The sequence below is a fragment of the Perca flavescens genome, chromosome 6 (genome assembly GCF_004354835.1).
Source record: "Perca flavescens isolate YP-PL-M2 chromosome 6, PFLA_1.0, whole genome shotgun sequence".
Taxonomy (NCBI): domain Eukaryota; kingdom Metazoa; phylum Chordata; class Actinopteri; order Perciformes; family Percidae; genus Perca; species Perca flavescens.
Genome location: NC_041336.1, coordinates 29,991,255 through 30,012,689, shown reverse-complemented (window position 1 = coordinate 30,012,689; position 21,435 = coordinate 29,991,255). Strand labels below are relative to the sequence as shown.

General features: G+C 40.4%; 1 protein-coding gene across 7 annotated transcripts in view; it reads left to right on the top strand.

Moving 5' to 3' along the window:
- plecb (plectin b) overlaps positions 1 to 21,435 on the top strand; it is a 73,558-nt gene that overhangs the window by 1,907 nt on the left and 50,216 nt on the right. For 2 of the 7 annotated variants that reach the window (XM_028579732.1, XM_028579731.1), the window contains exon 1: positions 4,607 to 4,744. The exons of the other annotated variants lie outside the window; for them this stretch is intronic. In XM_028579732.1, coding sequence (XP_028435533.1) covers positions 4,729 to 4,744 — 16 coding nt within the window. In that variant the 5' untranslated portion in view covers positions 4,607 to 4,728. Of the gene's footprint in view, positions 1 to 4,606; positions 4,745 to 21,435 lie in introns of those variants that run through there. 7 annotated transcript variants of the gene reach the window in all.

The window sequence follows — 21,435 nt, the reverse complement described above, 5'->3', positions numbered from 1 at the left end:
TTTTTTTAAATGTGTCCGTGAAAACGGTAATCTCTGGAGCCATCTCTTACTGTGTAGTGTTTGCCAAATGAGATTCTGCAGACCTGCAGTCATTCCAACAAGGTGGGGCTGTTTGCTGAGATGCAGCCTCGCCTGCTCCCTACAGAGATAGTTGTGCGTAAGTTAAAGCCAGACTTACTGGAGGTGTGGCGCTTTTGGGAGCATTTCTCCTCTTTGCTCCACTAAGACTGTGTGTTCTTGGCGCCGATTTCGGGTTCTGTGGGTGTTTTCTTCGTTCTCTTCTCAGCCTGTCTTGTAAAGGAGATAAGCATGCCCCTTGCATACCATTATGTGCTGGTATGTGTAGGATATGGGAGTTATGTATGTGATAACAGTAGCATATGCTGGCCTTCTTTGCTGGATCTGGGAGAAAAAAAAAAAAAAACGTTCCAGTAAAAAACTGCACTGAAAAAAAGGTGCCATTTGATGCTGTGGTTGGTTCTGCTGAAGTGAAACAAATGAGTCATGATGCTGAAGTATGTTCATGTGACTCTAGATTTTCGGTGATATCTAATTTTTCACAACTTTCAAAAGTGTGTGTGTGTATATATATATATATATATATATATATATATATATATATATATATATATATATAAAAGAAATGTATCATGTGCATTTGGGTGTATAGCAAGGACTACACATCATGGGCGTTGTCTTTTGTGGGTGTGAGCAACGAACAGCGAGTCAGGAAGTTGGAATAGCTTGCTCACAGTGCACAGGGTGTGTTTGTTTGGTTCCACACGTGACAGCAGATCTGGATTCAATAAGCAGCGTGGTTCCTGCATTTAATCTGTGCTACTCATCAGGAAAACAAGTCCCTTTTGCACTTTGATACAACATAATTTATGACTCACGTATACATTAAACAGCATATGCAACCAATCATAAACAGAGCTTCTATTAAATGTATTGCTGTAAACTTTGAAATAAAAAAAAAAGCTGATAATTGGAATTGGGAACATTCACAACTATTTTGATTCTGCTTTTAATTATGGAGTTCTGTGACGCTATCCGATATAGAGACAGCAGTGTTTCAGATGACCACAGTGTTTGGGTGACCCCCTGCTGACATCTGCTGTCCGTTACCAACCATTGTCATCTGTCACACACACCCTCAAGCAACTATAGTCAGTTTTGATAAACTCCAAGTGTGATGGACAAGCCTTGTTTTGTTTTTGGTTATTAACCTTTGCAGGAGCAGGATTTATCCACAGTTGCCAAAGCTGTTAGCCAGCTTTATGCACTGTTGCCAAAGCAGTTGACTTTAAATTCCACCTCAGTATAGTAGTGTTAAGAGAGGGTAGTGGTTTACAGAGATACAATTTTCAGTGCTGTAAACCCACTGAGTGTGGTATTCTTGGTATGTTAGCTAATCAAATAGCTGTCAGCAGACTCAGTTACACCCTGGCATGTAGTTGCAGTTAGGTATGTCTGCTTTTGTCTGTCTGTCTTTCATTGCATCAGTGATGTGGAAACCAGGAAGAAGGAAAGTGTTTGGAAAATGCACTTACGCCACAAAAATGTCGCTTTCAAAACAAGGCCTCCTTATGCGGGTTTAGATTGCAAGGGAAGATTTTGACATTGCGTGTGCCACTTTTGATTTCTTGAATGGAGGGTGCCGTACGTGCTTGTACACAATGGACACTCTCGAGAGGCTGTTGCAACTCTGCCGACACATGGCGGCACCAGGGGCAATTAAGGCTAAATCACATCCCAGACATTGCACTGAGGCCCGCTCCATGTTTTTCATCTCTGAAATCATGCCCGATGCATACTTGTGTGATTTGGTTAAATGAAGAGCCACAGTACGCTGCAGCGTTGTGCCTTTCATTATGGTGGCACATCATTTTGATGTGATGACTCATCCGGACAAAATCTGAGAGCTTGAGTTATGAGCCTGACCTTTTTGAGGAGAGAAAGGGGAAAAAAAAAAAGAATAGGGCGCCACAACGAAATGTTCAATCTCACGCCATCTATCAATAGCCCAGTGTCGTGAGTTGGCAGCTTAAGTCTGCTGCTGCTGGTTCGGCTTGTAGACCACCAACGATGTTTTGCTCAAAACAGAGTCAATGTCCTTAGCTGCCGCGCCCTATCGTTTACTGCTCACTCCATCTGTGAATTCACTCCTAAGGATTGCATTGAATTGCACTCATGGGTGTCAGAACGAATCGGCCTACCTTTCATAAATTGACCAAACGTTTTGACAATGAAGACATGTCTGTGCCAGGGCTGAAAATACAGAGTCCCAGTGAAACTGTAGCAAGTCTTTTTGTTAAGTCATGATTTAAATATTAAACAAGTATCAGTCATTTCTACCTTTGTGGTATCAGTTTAAAACTGTGACATATTTTTAAAAATCTAATGATGCAGATGTGATTACACAGTATAATAAACAACCAATACATATCCTCTTTTTTAATGGGCCACGTGTGGGTTGATCCTCCCTCACAGGAGTTGGAGTTTCCAGTTTGAAGTTGCGCGTTGGCAAGCGTTTCATATCAAATTCAATAGCACTCCATTGCAACATAATGAGGCTGGACAGTGACGCAGAATCAGAAGTCTGTTCTAGCTGTATAACAGTTAACTAACTAAAGACCAAACCCCAGAAACAGAGGGATTGATACCATGTGGAATATATTGAGGGTTTGGCTGAGATGGTTATGATGTTAGTCATTTCCCAGGTTACATGTTGGACCTTATTACAGCGGCTCATGAGTCATGACTGACTTAACTTCAATTTTGCGAGTGAGTTAGGGGTGTTTTTAGCCTTATTTTAAATTTGACCTTCATGCTTACTTCATGCAGTGTTTTCTCAAGAGAGACCCTACCACCTGCTTAGTCAAAATTATATATTTAAATAGAGGAGAACAGTGTTTACAAAATGGAGCTTCATAAGTGCAGGGCTGTAGATTGACATAAGACGAATTCCCCCTCTGGACGCGAGCTTTGAATACCTGTCGGCTGTGTGTCCTAACATGAAAGATGCGTGCGTGAGGCTCAGTCTGTTTAGGCACATTAGGATGTTCATGGAGGAATTCCTTGCGATCCTCTCTAAGGACCCTACATGGTTTCTCAGTATAGCTGTCTTCGTTTCACACAGGGCATCCATCTATAGTGTGCATGAGAGAAGACAATCCCAGCTCTACTCTCCAGGCACTGGGTGGAATTGCTTTCAGCATTACGAAAAAGAGAAATGGAACCAGTTGTCAACACGGCAATTGACAAAGCCTTATGCATATATTAGGAGCTACTATATTTAGAGAATGTTGAGCATTGCTGTGATCCCAAAAGCTATAGGGGAAGAACATTAAGAGCTAAACTGGCTAACAATCTGTCCATCAGTAAACTCTGTGTGGCTATATGATTTAATAATTATTACATCAGTCTCTCAGTTTTCTTATTTACTGGTTTTGTTGCTATTTCTGTCCACTTAGTGTAACTGCCAGTGCTTTTTCCCATAATAAGATATCGAGCTCAACCCATCTCATTTACAGTTTAAATGTCAGACATTGAGTAAACACTCGTTATAAGTAGGGCTGGGCATCGCCAATGATTTCCCAAAACCATTTGATTCTGATTAACAAGTTCCCTGATTCGATATTAATTAGGTTAAGGAAATTTCAGTTGTAAGACCAATTTTGCTTAGATATGAAATAGATTTTCAGAGAACTTATGCTGTAAATTGTACAAGCAAGAAGCAGCCCTCAAATGTTTTAGTAACGCACCATGTTCATTTTTAAATTAAGAATTGACCCCCAACCATATTTTTAAAGTACTTTTTGCATACATCCATTATAAAAAGGCACATCGATAAAAGATCGATGCATCGATATCAGATCACTCGAACAAAAAAGCGATTTTTAAATGCAGAATCGATTATTTTAAGCCAGCCCTAGTTAGAAGTATTGCATCATGAGAGGAAATTCCTAGATCACCAGAAATTAGGAGTGCTGAAATCAGCATAAAAGTTAGACAATAAGAAATAGTTTTTTAGAGATGTATGACTGCATCACATTACTTCACATGTTGTATTGTGTTTCGTCATTATTGAGTAAACCATACTGTATGAGCACCAGTGCTTCTTGTCGTATAAAATTGTTGAGTCTAGTGCTGACAATGTTATGTCCAAATGATGCCTCTAGCATATGTTGAGATCAGTTTGTTTTTTGGCTGAGAGCTGTGACATAATATCACGAAATAAGCCTCATCATCATCATCATCATCATCAAAGAGAGCGGTAGGGAGAGAGAGAGAGAGAGAGAGAGGCTTGTGTTTGTACCGGGTGTCTCTAGGGGCCGAGTGTAGCCAAGTGTCCTGCCACGGCTCTTCCATCAGTTTCTAACTGTGACACTGTGTGATCATCTGGCTCTGGTGGATATTTATAACCCTCAGTCAGCTCCAGCCTGCTCCCCCCCTTTACCCCACACGGCCACCCACCCCTCTCAGCCCTCTCTCGCCCCCTGCCTTGGTGTGTCGTCCCTCCTCCCCTGCCCACGGGAGAGCAGGCTGACGGATCCGAGCAGCAGGCGCATGCCTGTCAAAATTCAACACAAGGGAGAAACAAGGCAGTTCAGAGCAAACAACGAACGGGAGCTTCTCCTGTCCTCTTCGTTGCCGCTCTGTACGGTAAAGCACTCTTCTTCTTCGCCCTCGTCCTCTATCTTCCGCCCTGTACCGTCTCTTTAGATGAAGATCATACCTGGTAGGTCCACCGAGTGGGGTTGCTGTGGCGTGTCTGTCTGTCTGTGTCTTACTGCATTTGTCTGTCTGTCTGTCTGGCTGCTGACCGTCAGTGAGTTTTTGGCAAACGCACCGTGTGAAATGTCGTTGCGTTTCCCCGATCGGTGCTCATACTCAAACAGACGCACACATTTAGAGTAACCTTCAGCTACTGCCGCGCGGATTGTAGTCCACATTTAAACCTGTCTACGACGTGACTGATTGAATTCGGGGTGAGGTCGGCTGCCTTGTATATTTCCCTTTATTTGACGGTATGTAGATAGAAGTGGCTGAGGCCAGGGGTTGAGTAGTGAAATGTCACCCCGCCCTCCCCGTTCACTTCCTACAGGAGGTGTCTCTCCTCTCAATCATGACATCTGATGGATGTCAACAAGCAGAGCAGACTAAAGAGTGTATTTTATTTAAAAACCTTTTAGTTTGTCTGCGTGTGAGAGACAACCGTGTGTGTCTGTCTCGGCTATTTCAGATTGCCGCAAAACCGCAACCACCTGCTATCGTAGCTATCCCAATGCATCTGCTGATGTGCGTTTGTTATTGTTGTCAAAAATAAAGATAGGGCTTTTTAAGTTTGTAGTTTGTATTACCTTATTGCTGTGTTCTTTTTTTTTATGTCATACATAGCTGCAAAGATGAATCAATTAATAGATACAAGGTCAACTATTAAATTAATCGTCAACTATTTTGATAATCGATTAATCGGTTTGAGTCATTACAAATTCTCTGATTCCAGCTTCTTAAAGGTGGATATTTTCCAGTTTCTTCACTCCTCTGAGACAGTAAACTGAATATCTTTGAGTTGTGGAAAAAAAAACATTTGAGACATTTGGGAATGTCGTCTTGGGCTTTGGAAAACCCTGATCGACATTTTCTGACATTTTACAGGCCCGACAACCGATCGATTAATCGAGAAAATAAATGAACGTATCAAATGACAATGAACATAATTGTAAGTTGCAGCCCTACTCGACACGGTCATCATTTGCTGCTTCAAGATATTTAATAGTAACACTGTTGAAGGGTGTTGTGATAACCGCAGAGGTGCTCTCAGATAGACTGTATCAAACAGAAGAGAAGAAAGTTGGACAAACGTGAGTATATTAATGCCTGTGATTGCTTCACTGGGTTAAAAACTATTCTCCAGAAATGAGTTATCTGCCAAGAATGCAAATAACGAGCCCATCCTACGTGACAACATCAAGGAGATGTTGCGGTTAGATGGGATAAGTCACAAAGGTGCATCAGATAACACAATAGTGCTTTTTCTTCCTGCTTAATTGACACAGAAAGATGCCTAACTTAATGGATGGAGATATCTATAACCTGGAATAACTGCAAACACTTGGATCAAGAAAATACCTACAAGATCATTTGTTCTTTTAATGCTGGGCTTTGGAAAAGAAACCCACATATTTTGTAATGCGACAAGTAGTCTGATTGTATAGAATACATCAGACAGGCATGTGTTTGAAAGCAGCCAATCAAATCAGGAGAAGCGGACCAGGAGTCTTTCAGTAATAGCTTTAGGCAGGAATTTCTGCTCGGGACGTCCTTTTTTTAAAAATGTCCCTGCCACACCCACACCAGCACACTGCCCCCTGCCCCCTCCCTGTAAAGGCCCACCTGTCACCACAGCCCGGACTCATCCCCTCATCCCCTCTACCTAATTTCTATCTGTCCCAAGTCCAACAAATGCCTTCCAGCCCCCTAGGACCCACTTTCCCCGCCCTGGTGGTTTTGGGGCACTTAGTCACTCTGATTGTGTTCTGGCGCTTGAGAAAACACAAGAGTCTAGGTAAGGCAGCTGCACGTTGCAGGATATTGAACCAGGGTGGTTTTGTGAAGGCTAAAAAAGCAACATCAAAGTCTCAGATTAGCTGGATGCTAGAAGCTAAATGCTGATTTAAGTGCTTATACTGTCTTAGCGGATAGGGATAGAGGATATGTTTGAATATATGGGATTTTTATTCTTTAATCTTATTTATTATGTTGATGTGTATGTGATATTACCAGGGATTCTGCAGAATTGTCCGCAGATTTTACACACATTCTGAATGCAAAGTCAGAATATTACCACATCTCCACCCCAAGCAGAAAAACAGTCCGCTAAAATCTTCAGATTTTCATTATGGATCACCGCTGTAAACAGTCAAAAGAAATCTGCAGATACCATGTGGGTCTGCATATTACTATAAACTCTGCGAGGTCACACACGGCTTCACGTGTGGTGTGTTAGCCCTGTGTATTAGTCACATCCATGTGTAACCTTGAAACCTGCTAGCCGTTGCCCACTGTGACCGGTCGAAGGTGCCACCGAGCCTTTCCGTGCCAGTTTCACAAAGTGGCTGTTCTTACCCTAACCCTAACCCTAACCCTGTTCTTACTTTGCAGAGGCACAGAGATTAGCCCTCATTTCTCATTGCTCCGACAGCGTTGGAGGCCTTCTATTTGGCCGACGGTCTGACATGTCACAGTGTTTTTATCCAAACCAGTCCAGGCTCCACCGAAGCTGAACTTGGCTCACATTCTGTGCTGCAGAAAGGCTGATTAGTGCAGTTGGAACAATGCCTTACTAGGTCCTCCCAAACCTGTCTAGGCAAGTTTGATTATGGATCAAAGGCCTGTCTGTGTGGGTGTGTGGGTGTGTATGTGTGTTCTTGCTTGAGGGTGTCCTAGTCTCTTCAGTACCATTCCCTAAACTGGCGGCCTGCCTTTGAATCAACAGACAGCTTTACAAAAGATATGCTTCCATGCGTCTGTTCAATAGCAAGACTTTGATGACTTCATCTTGGGTTATCCCTGGAGAAACATACAATGTACAGAACTCCCTTCCAACAAACGGTACATAAACAATAAGCTGCTTGTTCCTACTGTATGACTTCACATAAGTCTTTGATTGTAACAGAGTTTGATGTATCACTCACAAGGTTCTCAGTGGCTCAGTCTGTCTGCTGCTCAGCCCACTGCCTTGTTACAGACTGAAATATCTCAACAACTGTTTGATCGATTGCCATGGAATTTTTTGCAGACATTCGTGTTTCACAGAGGATGAATCCTACTGACGTTGGTGATCCCCTGACTTCTCCTCTCGCGCTGTCTTTAGGTCAAACTCCACATTTGACCAATGTGTTAGCATGCTAACACATGAAAACTAAGATGCTGAATGTGCTTAACATTATGCTTGCTAAAATCAGAGTGTTAGCATTGTCATTGTGAGCATTAATGTACAGTACAGACACACACACATACAGTATATAAAAAGAAAAGGGGTGTCACTTAGAGAAAGCATTGGTATGTTCTTACCTCAGATAGCTGCAATTAAAAGGAAGTTGACTGTGGTGAGGGATATGATTGGGCATCGTTTACATTTGAACAATTCTGATTCTTCCTTTTGATTCCGGTTCTTCTCGATTCCGATTCTTTGAGTGGTGGAGTTGAAACGGGTCACATGCTTATTTCACAAATAAGAGGAAAGTTTTATTTTGATTCAAAGGTGGGTTGCAGTTTGATGGGGCTTTTTTCAATGTAAAATAAAGCCACACTAGAGCACCGCTTACTGTGCTCCATGGCTGCAACACAACAAGTGCCTGGCCGCTACGGAAACCAAAACTTGCGCATGTTAAATTTGGAACCCATGATCAGATTTGAAACCAAATCCTCCAAACGATTCCAATAAAGAAACGATTCCGATGGAATCGTAATTTTTAAAAGTAGGAATCGGTTCTCGATGCCCAACCCTAGTGAGGGACTATGTATGAGGAAACTGGGCTAAGGCATAGTTTGTGTAACTCAGCTCAACTCAACTATTTTTGATAGACGTTTGGCAGTCTGTGTAAAGGCAATGATATGATCAGTGCTGACCGAAAATAGGAAGATATTGCTGTAGATGCGTTTTGACCCAGTTGAAATGATACTACGGGCAACGTTTACTATAAAGTGTACAGGACATCGTGCCATTTGATATTTTGCACACACATTTTTCCTAAAATGTCCACATTGAATCGCCCTGATATTCTAATCATCAGTCTAATCTGTGATGACTTACATTGGCTCCATATTAGCTGATGTACTGTTGTTTACATGACCCTGACATTGTCATGTTCTGTCCGCAAATGTTTTATTGCCCGAGATACTGAAGATTATAGTCAGCTGCCGTGCCTGGTGGTGATCTGTGCTCTTCCTGGGGCTTTCTGGTCTTAGCTGTCCCCTTTCCACTGGCATCCGTTCTGCATGATAACAACGCTGCCCTCTAGTTAGCTCCTCAGCTCGAGCTGTCACTTGTTAGAGCAGTGAGAGCCGCTCCAGCTTCTAGGCAGATGCACCACGCTGTGCTGTGCCTGCAGAGGTGGGAACACGGATCTTAACATACTCCTCCGACCATGTTGGAATTAAGTCCGTTCAAAGGTCACGAGAAAGGGGCCATGGTTGAGTTAGACTGTAAATACTCCCTCTAGGCAGACATACCAAATCATATTTTCGTACTCAATCTCACAGTCGTCAGTTCAAGTGTTACAGTGACACCATATCTGACTTCACATTCATATTAATTAATATTAATATATTAAGTGAAGGATGTTCAAGAACTCTGGGTTTTTCCCAGGCTGTTAATGGGGCGTTGCATTGCTTTGCATAATCCGTTGGGGAAGAATATCCATAGCCGGTTATCTCGGGCACAACAGGATGAACAGGTGGCTCTTTTATTTGAACTAAGATCACACTCTATTTCTCTTGTACAGGAGCTGAGAGTTTAGAATGGCCATTTAATCACACACATTGCCAAAAAAAAAAACTTATTTGAGAGATGAATGTAAGACACACACACACACAGAGCTGTGTAGGTTGTGGTGGTTGAGCTCTGGCTCTTCGGCGTGTTTGGTGGAAAAGCCAGCATTCTTCCTGGAAACTACAGCTACTCCCACTTTGAAACAATCCAGCTACTTCACTGTACACCAGAGTGTGTGTGTGTGTGTGTGTGTGTGTGTGTGTGTGTGTGTGTGTGTGTGTGTGTGTGTGTGTGTGTGTGTGTGTGTGTGTGTGTGTGTGTGTGTGTGTGTGTGTGTGTGTGTGTGTGTGTGTGTGTGTGTGTGTGTGTGTGTGCGTGTGTGCGTGCGTGCGTGCGTGCGTGTGTGTGCGTGCGTGCGTGTCTTTTTCCAGGACTCCTGAGTGTATAAAACAGCCTAGATAGCCCACACCACTGTGACTGCCATTGGTAGACCATGTGGACATGAGTCATAACATAAACAGTGAACTTGTGTCTTAAGGGCTCCAAGAAACCCAAAGGGACTTTTGATACAATTTGTACATCCTCTGGGAATAGTAAACAAACCCCTATGAGAGGAAAAAGACACATGGAGCCCATTTCATTTACTGGGACTGTGGAAACACATCCGGTCCTGTCCTGGGAGTTTATTTATACCCCTTGTGACCTCCGTGAGGGATTTCTCAACACTCCTTGGGCCGCATAGTATACAGTGACATCAGCAGTTTACCTAAAGATGCTGATGTATCTTATGCAAGTGTCACTTTGTGACTATAGTCTTTGTATGAAGTTCTCCTAATGAATAAACCACAGGAAACATCAGTTCTGAGTCAAATAAACAAAGTGTGATTGCAGTTACATGGCAAGGTTTCTTGAGTCATTTTTTTATGACTCCGTTTTTTTTTTGGTTCAGACTGTGTCTCAATCCAGTTTTCCTTTCTCTAGTCTAGAGCAGTGTTTCTCAAATGGGGGTACGTGTACCCCTAGGGGTACTTTAGAGAACTGCAGGGGGTACGTGACATTTTTTGCGAAATGTTTTTCAGTTACAAGGCTGTAGTTACTTGTACTGTCCAAGTTTGTCGCTTTTTTCAAAGTTTTTGTCGCTGTTTTTGAAGTCTGTCACCTTTTTTTGAAGGTTTTGTCGTTTGTTTTGACCTCTTCTTGCCTTTCTTCCTTACTTTTTTCTACTGTCTTTTTCTCTTCGAAGTTTTTGTCTCTTTTTTTCAAAGTTTTTGTCACTTTTTTCGAAGTTTGTCCCTTTTGGGAATTTTTTTTGTCGCCCTAGTGTTTCCTACTTTTTTTTAAGTTTGGGTCTCTGTTTTTTCAAAGTTTTTGTTACTATTTTCGACCTATTCTTGCCTTACTTCCTTCTTTCTACCGCCTTTTTTCGCCTTTTTCCACTAGCATTTAAATGTTTTCCAGGTACAAGGCTGTTGTTTAGTAAATCTATCGTTGACAAAAATTATTTGCGCTGGTTAGTGGGTACATGGCTTAAAAAAACTGTTCAAAGGGGGTACATTATTGAAAAAAGCTTGAGAACCACTGGTCTAGAGGACCAATCGGGTCAGTTCTGTTCAGTTACTGCTGTCAACAAATCATCATTCTGACTACAGTACAGCTTTGGTACAAAAACTCAAAGTAATATTTTGACATTTTGGGAAATTTGCTTATACACTTTGCTTGCTGAGAATTAGAGAAGAAGAAATTACTCGTACGCTCATATCTGTTCTTTCATTATAAAGCTACAGCCAGTTAGGTTAAGGTAGCATAAAGACTGGAAACTGGGTCAAACCGATAGCCTGGCTCTGTCCAAAGGAAATAAAATCTTGGCGGGCACAGTGTTTTTCTTCAGTGTCACCATGAGGCTGTAACCAGCAGAGACTGCAGACATAGTCGCTGCGCCTGGCCAAAGAAAAGTCCGGCACGTGGCCCTCTTGTGGAACAAACTATATCTAATGTTAATTAATGAGCTTTAGAGATGCTGGTAGGCTGATTGTGTTAACTTTGGACAGAACCAGGAAGTCCCTTCATATTAAACTGACAGATAGGAAAGCATATCAATCTTTGTGTCTAGCGCTCAGCAAGAAAGAAAATAAGCATATTTGGTAACACTTTACTTGAAGGTATCTACGGAAGAGTGACATGACACTGTCATGAACACGACACTGTCGTGACACATTCATGACACATGAACCCTAACTCTAACCCGAATGACTTATGACTTATCAATGACTTAATGACAGAAGCATTATGTCATAAACGTTTATGACTGGTATATAATGTTTATGACCCGTTCATGACCGTGTCAGAAACATTATAGTCACTCTTATGTAGATACCTTCAAGTAAATCATTTGATCATTTAAAAACTTCCTTCTATTTATTTTTAAAGTTTAAAGGAAATCAAGTGGCTCACATATATTCTAGATGAACTGAGAGTGGTAGAAAATATGATATATACTGTACCGTGAGACAATATGAATTTGTTAACCATCAGAGACTTTGGTATGGTTTATAGTTTTGCAGCTTTATTATCTATGGTTGTATTAGGCTATAATGGCGATATTGCAGTACAATAGGACTTTGTGACTGTACTTTGACTTTTGGGTTAAGGATCTTTTGTTTGCCATGTATTCAGCTCAGCTCACATTTGAAATTTCAAATATGAACATCAAACTTCAGCTCTGTCCATTTTGAGGTTGCATGGATTTGATGCCAATTTGAGTCCTGGCACTATTTAATACAGTGTCGCAAAGTCTTAAATGTGGCATTTTTTTTTTAACTCAACATGTATTGCATCAACAACCAAATTGTGTTAACTTTGAGTCCAAAAGGGTGATATTTGCTGTAAAAAAAAAAGAGTCCAAGCATCCAAAAGTGTAAGTGATTGTGGTCAGCGCAACATGTAAGGAGATCAGAGAGCATTCTGTCCGGCCCTGGGTCAGAGGGCAGTGTCCTGTAAGAAGAGAACGCAGCATATTTAGGTCAGCTGTGCCCTGTCGTAAACTGTCACATGCTAAAGTTGACTGGCGTCAGTAGGTGCATGCGCCAGCTGGAGCTGACTGCTCCTTGGACCGCTCAGAAAATCATTACTTGGTGATATTACCACAGTCAGGGTTTATTGTTTGTGGGTTTTATTGCAAACATATACTTCCTCATGCAAGTAGTACGGCGGAGAGTATGTTATGCTTGTAGATTTTTTATTTGGTTCCATAAAAAGCCCAGAGGAAAAAAAGAAATTATAATTATAATATCATAGGTGACTTGTCTATGTTGCTTCATGGCAGTCACGTAAACCAACACACCCCGAGCATCTCAAACACCTCCCTTTTATACAGCTTACTGCAAGAAAACCTGATTTTAACACCGACTCAGACAAATGATACAGGTCCAGGCGACAGAAACTATAAAAAGATTCTAATAACTGGAAAATAACCTTATTTTTGTTCATTCAGAGTCCAGTTTTAAATTGTAAATTAGTGAATGTAGAACAGGTATGCATCATTGGTTTAATGGTTTAAAATAAATATACTTTTGAAAATATGTAAGAATTAAAAATCAACAAGCTTCCTGTGTATGGATGGTCGAGTATGGAGGTTGATGCATTTTTTTTTAAATTTTTGGCCTTTATTTGTATAGGACAGCTGAAGATGTAAGCGGGTGAGAGAGGGGGAATGACATGCAGCAAAGGGCCGCAGGTCGGAATCGAACCTGCGGCCGCTGTGTCGGGGAGAAAACCTCTATATTTGGGCGCGCGCTCTACCAGGTGAGCTGCCCAGGCGCCCGGAGGATGATACTGTCGCCGTGAATGTATCAAAGGACAAAGAGCACGGGTCAAGTGAAACGAATGTTGAATTACCTGTCTGTTGTTTTTCCCATTAAGGAAACGAAACCCAGATAGTTGGCCCCGCCTCACCTCTAAAGGTGAGGCGGGGCCAACAATATGGCTTTCGTCTGTTAGAAAGTGGTTCCTGTTTCCTCACACCAGCTGGCAGCTGGTGTCTGGAACACAGAGGGCACAGTGAGGTTCTTCCCTCAGGCTCATAATGTCTGCATCATGGAATCATGAGCAAGAGAATTATCTGCATGAGATGGGCTCATATGGAGAAAGAATCAGATATTTGTACAGTAAGATGTGTTGTGCAGGTGAGTGGAGAACCCTGACGTGTACTGTATGGACCGGGTGCGGAGGACTTGGTGTGATGTTCTGTAGTGTGTTTAGCATAGTGCAACCACATGTTACTACCCGAGCCTTTGCACAGCACAGAGACACTGAACAGAGGGTATAAAAGAAATAGTTATAATCTGGTATATTTTATAATTAATATATTTTATCTTAGTAAACATGCAAACAAATGTTTCCTTTATAGCATTCATTCAATATATAGATACATATGACTGGCTTTATATTGAATTACTTTCAGCTATTCATGTCAGGGTACATTACATGCACCATCTCTCATTTATCTCTCTTTCTCTCTCTTTCTATTTGATGGTTCAGTAGAAATATGGTTTTAAAAATACAAGATTCATTTGTACAGATATTCCTACTTGTACCATGATCATGTTGTTTTATGAAAGAGGAATGAATGAACTGATTAGGTGGACGGAGAGGATGTCCATATTTGTGTGTGTCTGTCGTTGCGTTACCTTGGCTGTCATTGTCAAATATTTACAATACTTATGCATTAATACTTAAGCATTAACATTGGCAAACTGAATCAGACAGTCCATTCCATACCCGTGGAAGACGGAAAAAGAGATATAAAACAACACAGCTAATTGTTAGGTTAATACACTTTTACACACACTCAAACTCACGCATGTAAACACACAGAGAGCTTCTTTTTATACTTTATTTTAGTCCTGAGGGGGGTGCTCTCTCACCAGTTATATATAAAAAAAAAAACTGGTTGAATTCAGATATAGGGAATATGATAATGTTTCAAATGAAATAGAGAGGAATACTTTGAGAACTCGGAAGTTATGTCTAAAGTGCAAATTAAAGCGACAGAACTTCTTTCCTTGGAAAATGTTGCAATAGAAAGAGATGCAAAGAGATTTGCCTCCAGCTGCTGTTGCAATAAATCCAACAACAAATCAAACATGAGTCAAGAAGACGTGTCTCATGCAAGCATACATTACGACCATCATCAAGCACTTGGGCACGCTTGGGTTGTGATGGAGGGGAGACAACATACCTATGGGAACTATGGCTTTGAGGTGTTGTAACGTGTGTCTGAAGATAATAAAAAGTAGGTGTCATGTCAAAGAAAGGCAGTCCGTTAGATTGGCTAGAGGTAGCAGTTGTTCGATGAACCTCATAGTATTGTCTTGTTGTAAAAAAACTACAATTGCTATGAAGTGGCCGTTGAAGTGAGCATTATCTTTATTATGTAGTTGAAAAGCAACATCTCCACCCTGATAGTGTCAGCTTTTATCTAAGAAATGTTGATAACACTTTACTTTCTTCAAAGTACCCACCCTTTGCTTTTTTATTAATAAGGGAACAAATTATTAACGCTGACAAATAATTAACGCTGACAAAGCTCACCTGTGAAGTGAAAACCATTTCAGGTGACTACCTCATGAAGCTCATTGAGAGAACACCAAGGGTTTGCAGAGTTATCAAAAAGAGCAAAGGGTGGCTACTTTGAATAATCTAAATGTTTTCAGTTATTTCACACTTTTTTGTTAAGTACATAATTCCATATGTATTCATTCATAGTTTTGATGCCTTCAGTGAGAATCTACAATGTAAATAGTCATGAAAATAAAGAAACACATTGAATGAGAAGGTGTGTCCAAACTTTTGGCCTGTACTATATATATATATATATATGTGTATGTGTATGTGTGTATATATGTATATATATGTATATGTGTGTGTGTGTGTGTGTGTGTATATATATATATACATATATGTATATATATATATATATATATATATATATATATATATATATATATATATATATATATGTATGTATGTATGTATGTATGTATGTATGTATGTATGTATGTATGTATGTATGTATGTATGTGTGTGTGTGTGTGTGTGTGTGTGTGTGTGTGTGTGTGTGTGTATATGTGTGTGTGTATATATATATATATATATATATATATATATATATATATATATATATATATATATATATATATATATATATATATAAAAGTTTCCTTCCAGATTCTTATCTGGACATTGTTCTTCCGCATTGTTCACACACTAGCTTCATAGTTGCAGCATCCGCTGGGGGAAGAAGTTAGGGCGTGGTTGTGCTCTGGCTCCATCTAGTTGTGAGGACAGTGTATTCCTCTCTGGCAGAGGGAGAGAGCAGCATGTTGGGTGGAGGACGGTGTTTTCCTTTCCACGTCGAATCAGTCAGTAAGGGGAGACTGTTGTTGGAATTGTTGGGGCTTTGTAAATTATAGAGTGTGGTCTAGACCTACTCTATCTGTAAAGTGTCTCGAGATAACATATGTTATGATTTGATACTATAAATAAAATTTAATTGAATTGAATTGAATTGAGACTCCGCTGTCTGTGCGTCTAAAAATACAGCCATGAGTAAGAGTCACTCACAGCTACCCACTGCACATGTTTCTGTGTGTTTATAGCTGCTGTCATAGAAACATTGCTCAAGTTCTCATTTCCGCATTTCGGGTAACTTGGAAATACCAAATTTAACAATAATGGATTAAATCAAACACAAGATGAAAGGGGAGCCTACAATATGAGTTTATTATAAGGGCTGATGTTCCTTATAGTTGTCGTTACAGTTGAAGACCATCCAGATGTGTCTGTGCAGTTTGTCAGTCCTAAAGGTTGGAAGCAACACATTGCTCTTGTGACTGAAATTGAGTGGCTTTTTGTGCACTTTTACTCATTCCTTTTCTCTTTTTAAGATCAGTGTTGAAGTTGTATTTAAAGTAGTAAGAGCTAGTTGATTAATTGATAAGTCAATTTACAGAAAAGTATTTGATTAAACTATTTCGTTACTTGATTAATCGTCATTTTCAAGCAAAAATGACTTTATTAAAAACAATCATGGCCTCGTTACAGCTTCTCCGCTGTCAGGAGGTGCTTTGATGTATATGAAAACCTTTTTCGGGGTTTCCAGTTTGTTTGGAATAGGAGAAGAAGAGCGGTAATAGCCCACGGCTGAACAGCACAGCAGGGTTCAAACACACAGCAATGAGCCGTGAAGAAGGAGCCTTTGGTTTTTTTTTTTTATACATATTAGTTAGTATATATTATTATATATTCACTATGGAGTGGACTAAACAAGGCATTATCGGTAACAAACTTCCAGTTATGGCTATTTCAGTTTTATTGCTCTCGCTGAAAATGCCGTTTTGAGTATGACACCAGATCTGTTTACTAAACACCACTCATACAGTTCTTTTTTATTTATTTTTTTTAAGATAATTTTTTTGGCATATTAGGTCTTTATTTGATTGGACAGCTTAGACATGAAAGGGGAAAGAGAGGGGGAATGACATGCAGCAAAAGGCTGCAGGTCGGGATTGAACCCACGGCCGCTGTGGCGAGGACTGAGCCTCTGAACATGGGGCGCACGCTCTACCAGCGCACGCTACCCAGGCACCCACCCACCCCCCCCGCTAATACAGTCTTAAGTATTTGCTGACTCACACTTTATTTAGGCACGTCCCCTTGTAAACTGCTGATAAAAACCTATTGTTACAACTTCGGCTCTCATTCAAAGAAATAATAAAAAAACATAATGCGTGTTTTTTTTATTCAAAAAACAATGAGCTGACTTTTCCTGTTGCATGAGCTGAATTTATTTGACGTCTGCGTTTTCAGGAAAGCGACCGAGCTTAAACACATTTCTTCACTCTCACCTGCAGAGGGGGACACATGCGGCTTTAAGCGTTCTCCTCTGTGCCATCCAAACTGCAGCAGCTATTTCCCCATGGCCCTGTTGCATTTGAATCCACCAACTTCAACATTATCGGACACAATCCCAGATGTTGGGCTTTCCTCAGAGGCTTCTAGAGCTCCGCGCAGAGCTATTACCTGATCTGCTAAACGCAGTTGTCAGCCCAGCTTAACACAATTATATTTAAGAACAGCCTTTGTGCTTTCATTAGCTCTGCTTTAATGAAAAACAGGACATTCTTGACAGTGTATTTCCAGGGAGTGTTTTCTTCTGTTTTTTTTTTTTTTTATAATTTTTTTTTATCCAGGTCACATTTAAAAAAAGGCTTAAACATGTTTAAAAAGTGGTGCGCTACATGATGAAGTCTTAAGTCATGCTGAAGCTTGGATAATACTGCTTATGGTCTTAATGAACCCTTACTTTCAAAAGGACGTGTTGTCGTGTTGCCGTGCTATCTCTCCTTACAGGGCTAGAGTTTTTTATTTTATTTTTTTTTTCCAGTGGGCTCTGTATGCTAAGCACAGCAGAAATCTGATCCGTCAGCACTGTGACTCAGGTGGCAGCTATCCTGCCTCCTCCTCCTCCTCCTCCTCTTCCTCCTCCTCCTCCTCTTTACGGAAGCACTGAGGTGTTAATCCAAGGTGCGTTTATAGGCTGCTCCTTCTTTTATCAGCATTCCTTTCCGGTGTGGTGGCCAGATATTGCAGGAAATAATCACACTTTCACCTAGACTTGACCATGAAAGACTATGGGGTTAATGGGAGGGATGAATGCAAATGAGAGAAAGAGAGGTATAGAGCAAAATCCTCTCTGCAGCTTTTTCATCCTCTACAATGTAATGTGTTGTCCATCCTCCCTCCGTGTAAACCCTTGAAATTGCTCTGCGGCTCGGCACTTTCAAAAACCATAATTACATATTCTTAGAACTCTTTTGTGCTGTAATGTGTTTGCTTCGTTTGGAAATAGAGTCCCCAGCGTTTAAATGCAGGTTGTTCTATAGCCGGGAATGGCTGCAAGCTCAACAATGTGTTTGTCAGTATTAAAGGCTTTATGTAGCTGTAGTTTGATGCTACAGGATAGAGTCAAAACTCATTGGTTTTAGCTTTTGTTACTGCCAGTTCCATATTCTCTGCATAATAAGTGCGGACTGGATTTTTGTTTTTTCTACTCTACCTTTTCTGCAGTAGGCTATTAGCAATAAAGAAGTTGGTGGACATCATGTCATAGGCAGAAATTAGTGATTAGAAATACAGTTGTTGTAGATACATGTGAGATTACTTTTAGACCTTTATAGGATCTCTAAAAACAACTTTTTGGCACAAAAAATAAATAAATAACAAGAGAAGACAGCAAAATGGTTTATGGGGAAAATTTTTTATTGGTAAATATTTTTCTAAATCTTTTTTTTTTTTATTGAGCTACAGAGTATTGTACAGACAATGAATTAGTCAAATCAGTGCTCATTCATTTTTTCTAGAACAGTGAAAGTAAGATTACAATTATTAATCTGTATGCATAAAATATTCGTTACAGAAAATCACAGTTAAAGCATACCATGTAAATCCAGAAAAGAACTACTAACGAATAAAGGTAGAGATAAAAATAAAAATAAAAAATAGTGCATATAAGAGAGTTTCGTTCTTCTGTACCCTACCCAATCCCAATCTGGGAAATGTGGTTTTTCGGACCACAAGCGCTGGTGTGGGATAGAACCAAGCCATGATGTTGGTGGTCAGATATGCTTATGGTAATTACAGCAAACTATTTCTCACAATGATACAGTATCTCATTTTTTAACAAGAGTCTCCGGCCACACTAGCTGCTCTGTGGGGCTGCATTAATGCACAGCGGTGCTTTGAGCTAAAAGCTAACGTTAGCAAGCTAACATGCTCGCAAAGAAGGCGCTAACACGCCGATGTTTAGCAGGTATGTTGTTTAGCTTAGCATTTTGCTAGTTAGCAATACACTAGAGGTGAGGCTGATGGGAATGTCTTCAGTTTTATATCCATCTGAATATGACTAGAAATTCTAAGATGTGATCGTTTGATTTCTGAGGAGGAAGGAGAGGCTTCCTCAAATGAAATCCCTCCTTATTGGTCAGATGTCTTCAAAAGAAAAGGTGTTCCTTCCCAATCCATGTGTCTTGAGGCCACACCCGGTCACAGGACCTTACCAAGTCGGTGTCAATTGTTTCCAAACTACAGGAATACTCATTCTTTGTCTTAATCAAGTCTGGCTCAACAATGGATGGCTCTCAAAGCTGTTTAAACAATAGGTCTCTTTGTGTGGGGACAAGGAGCTTTCTACCTTTATGCTAAATAACAGACATGATCTAATTCATTTTTTAGAAGCTAGGTTTTGGGTGATGCAATCAAATGCTGATTAGGCTCAATCAGTAGTGAAACAATCATTTTCGGCTCAGTTTCAGTGTCCCTCAGTCTCACAGCAGTTTACATAAAATAAGTAACATTTTTGACCTAAAAGTATATTGCTCTAAAACATCACCAATGTTTTAACTTTTTTTAACTTCAACACTAGCAAGCATTCGGCATGTAAATAGATAGTAGCCTAATGCTACTATACAGTCCATTGTATCATAGTCCAAATGTCTGCTGGGTAATGCGACATCACTGTGGGAAGAAGAAACCCAACTTCCCTTTCGCTTCCATCATGAAGAAATGATCAAACCTCAAACTTTTTGAAAATACTTTCTCCCTTTTTATTTTCACCAAGCCGTCTCTGCTCGTATAAAAAGCCCAACGTGTTCCATCTGGTTTTAATGAAGCCAAATGAGGGAGCAGTGTAATAAGCATGTTGAGACCTCAATGATATGTCTCCTTTTCGGTTGGAAAGATCTCATGACTAAGATGTTCCACACTTTCTGCATCCTCCTCCCTTCTTCCCACTTGGGTCCCCCTGCTTGGGTTTCCCATGAGGTTTAGAAATCCAGCTCTAGTGGGCGTCAGTGAATGTTCCACTGCCAGAACGCCACCGAGTTCTCAGTTACCGTCTACTGTTGCTTCTGCATCTCAGATAACCTGGAAAACCATTAGTATCTTGTTCGATGACATTACAATATATCCTATTCTATGCTGTATATTGTTAAAGAAAACCTTTTAGAAATTCTTTAAGACCTTTTTGCTTTTCTCATTCTGTAAAGCCTGATATGTTCCATCTGTTTGAATCCAACTACTGTCTGTATAAATCCAGGCTGTATGGATAAATGGACATTTTTCAGTCCTTTAGAATAAATTCTGCATTTGTTATGATTCCTTTCCTTTTTCTGAGTTAATTGCCTACCCGAATACCACTCCTTAATTCCTCCGCTTGCCCAGACATTGTATGGAACTATAAAGGTGTGTCTCGTATTTGCTAACGTGGCTTGAAAATGACTCAACACTCTGACACACCCACACAAACACACTTACACTGATACATTAAGTACCTTCATGTTCATACAGGTCGTGTTGAATAAATACCCAGCACTCTGGAAGGAAAAGTGGGTTTAGATGTCTGATAAAGTGAAGTCAGTCAGGGTGGGGAAATGAGATGTATACTCTATATTAGGGCTAGAGGGGCAGGATTTAGCACAGGTAGGACACAACCCTGTTCTCCAGCTTCGTTGTCAGCACTTTCTAGCCACATAGGGACCATTATGGAGGGACATTGTGTAAATAAGCCCCAAACTCTTTGGATAAACTCTAAATACGTCACATAATGTGGGCTAGATCTTTAAAGCAAGAATATAGAATTAACACAATCTTTATTTTACAAAAGAAAAGTTAAAGTCATCATAAGCAATACAAATGCACCATGCTGCTACAGCCTCTCTTGGTCTGGTTAGCACTGTACTGGCTGCATGACTCCTTTCTAATCGTGCTATTCATTCAGCATTCATTTGGATTTAATGACTGACGATAACTTTTTTAAGGATCCAGGGTGTGATCATATTTATAAATGATCCTAAACGGTGTTCAGGTAATGCCTGTTG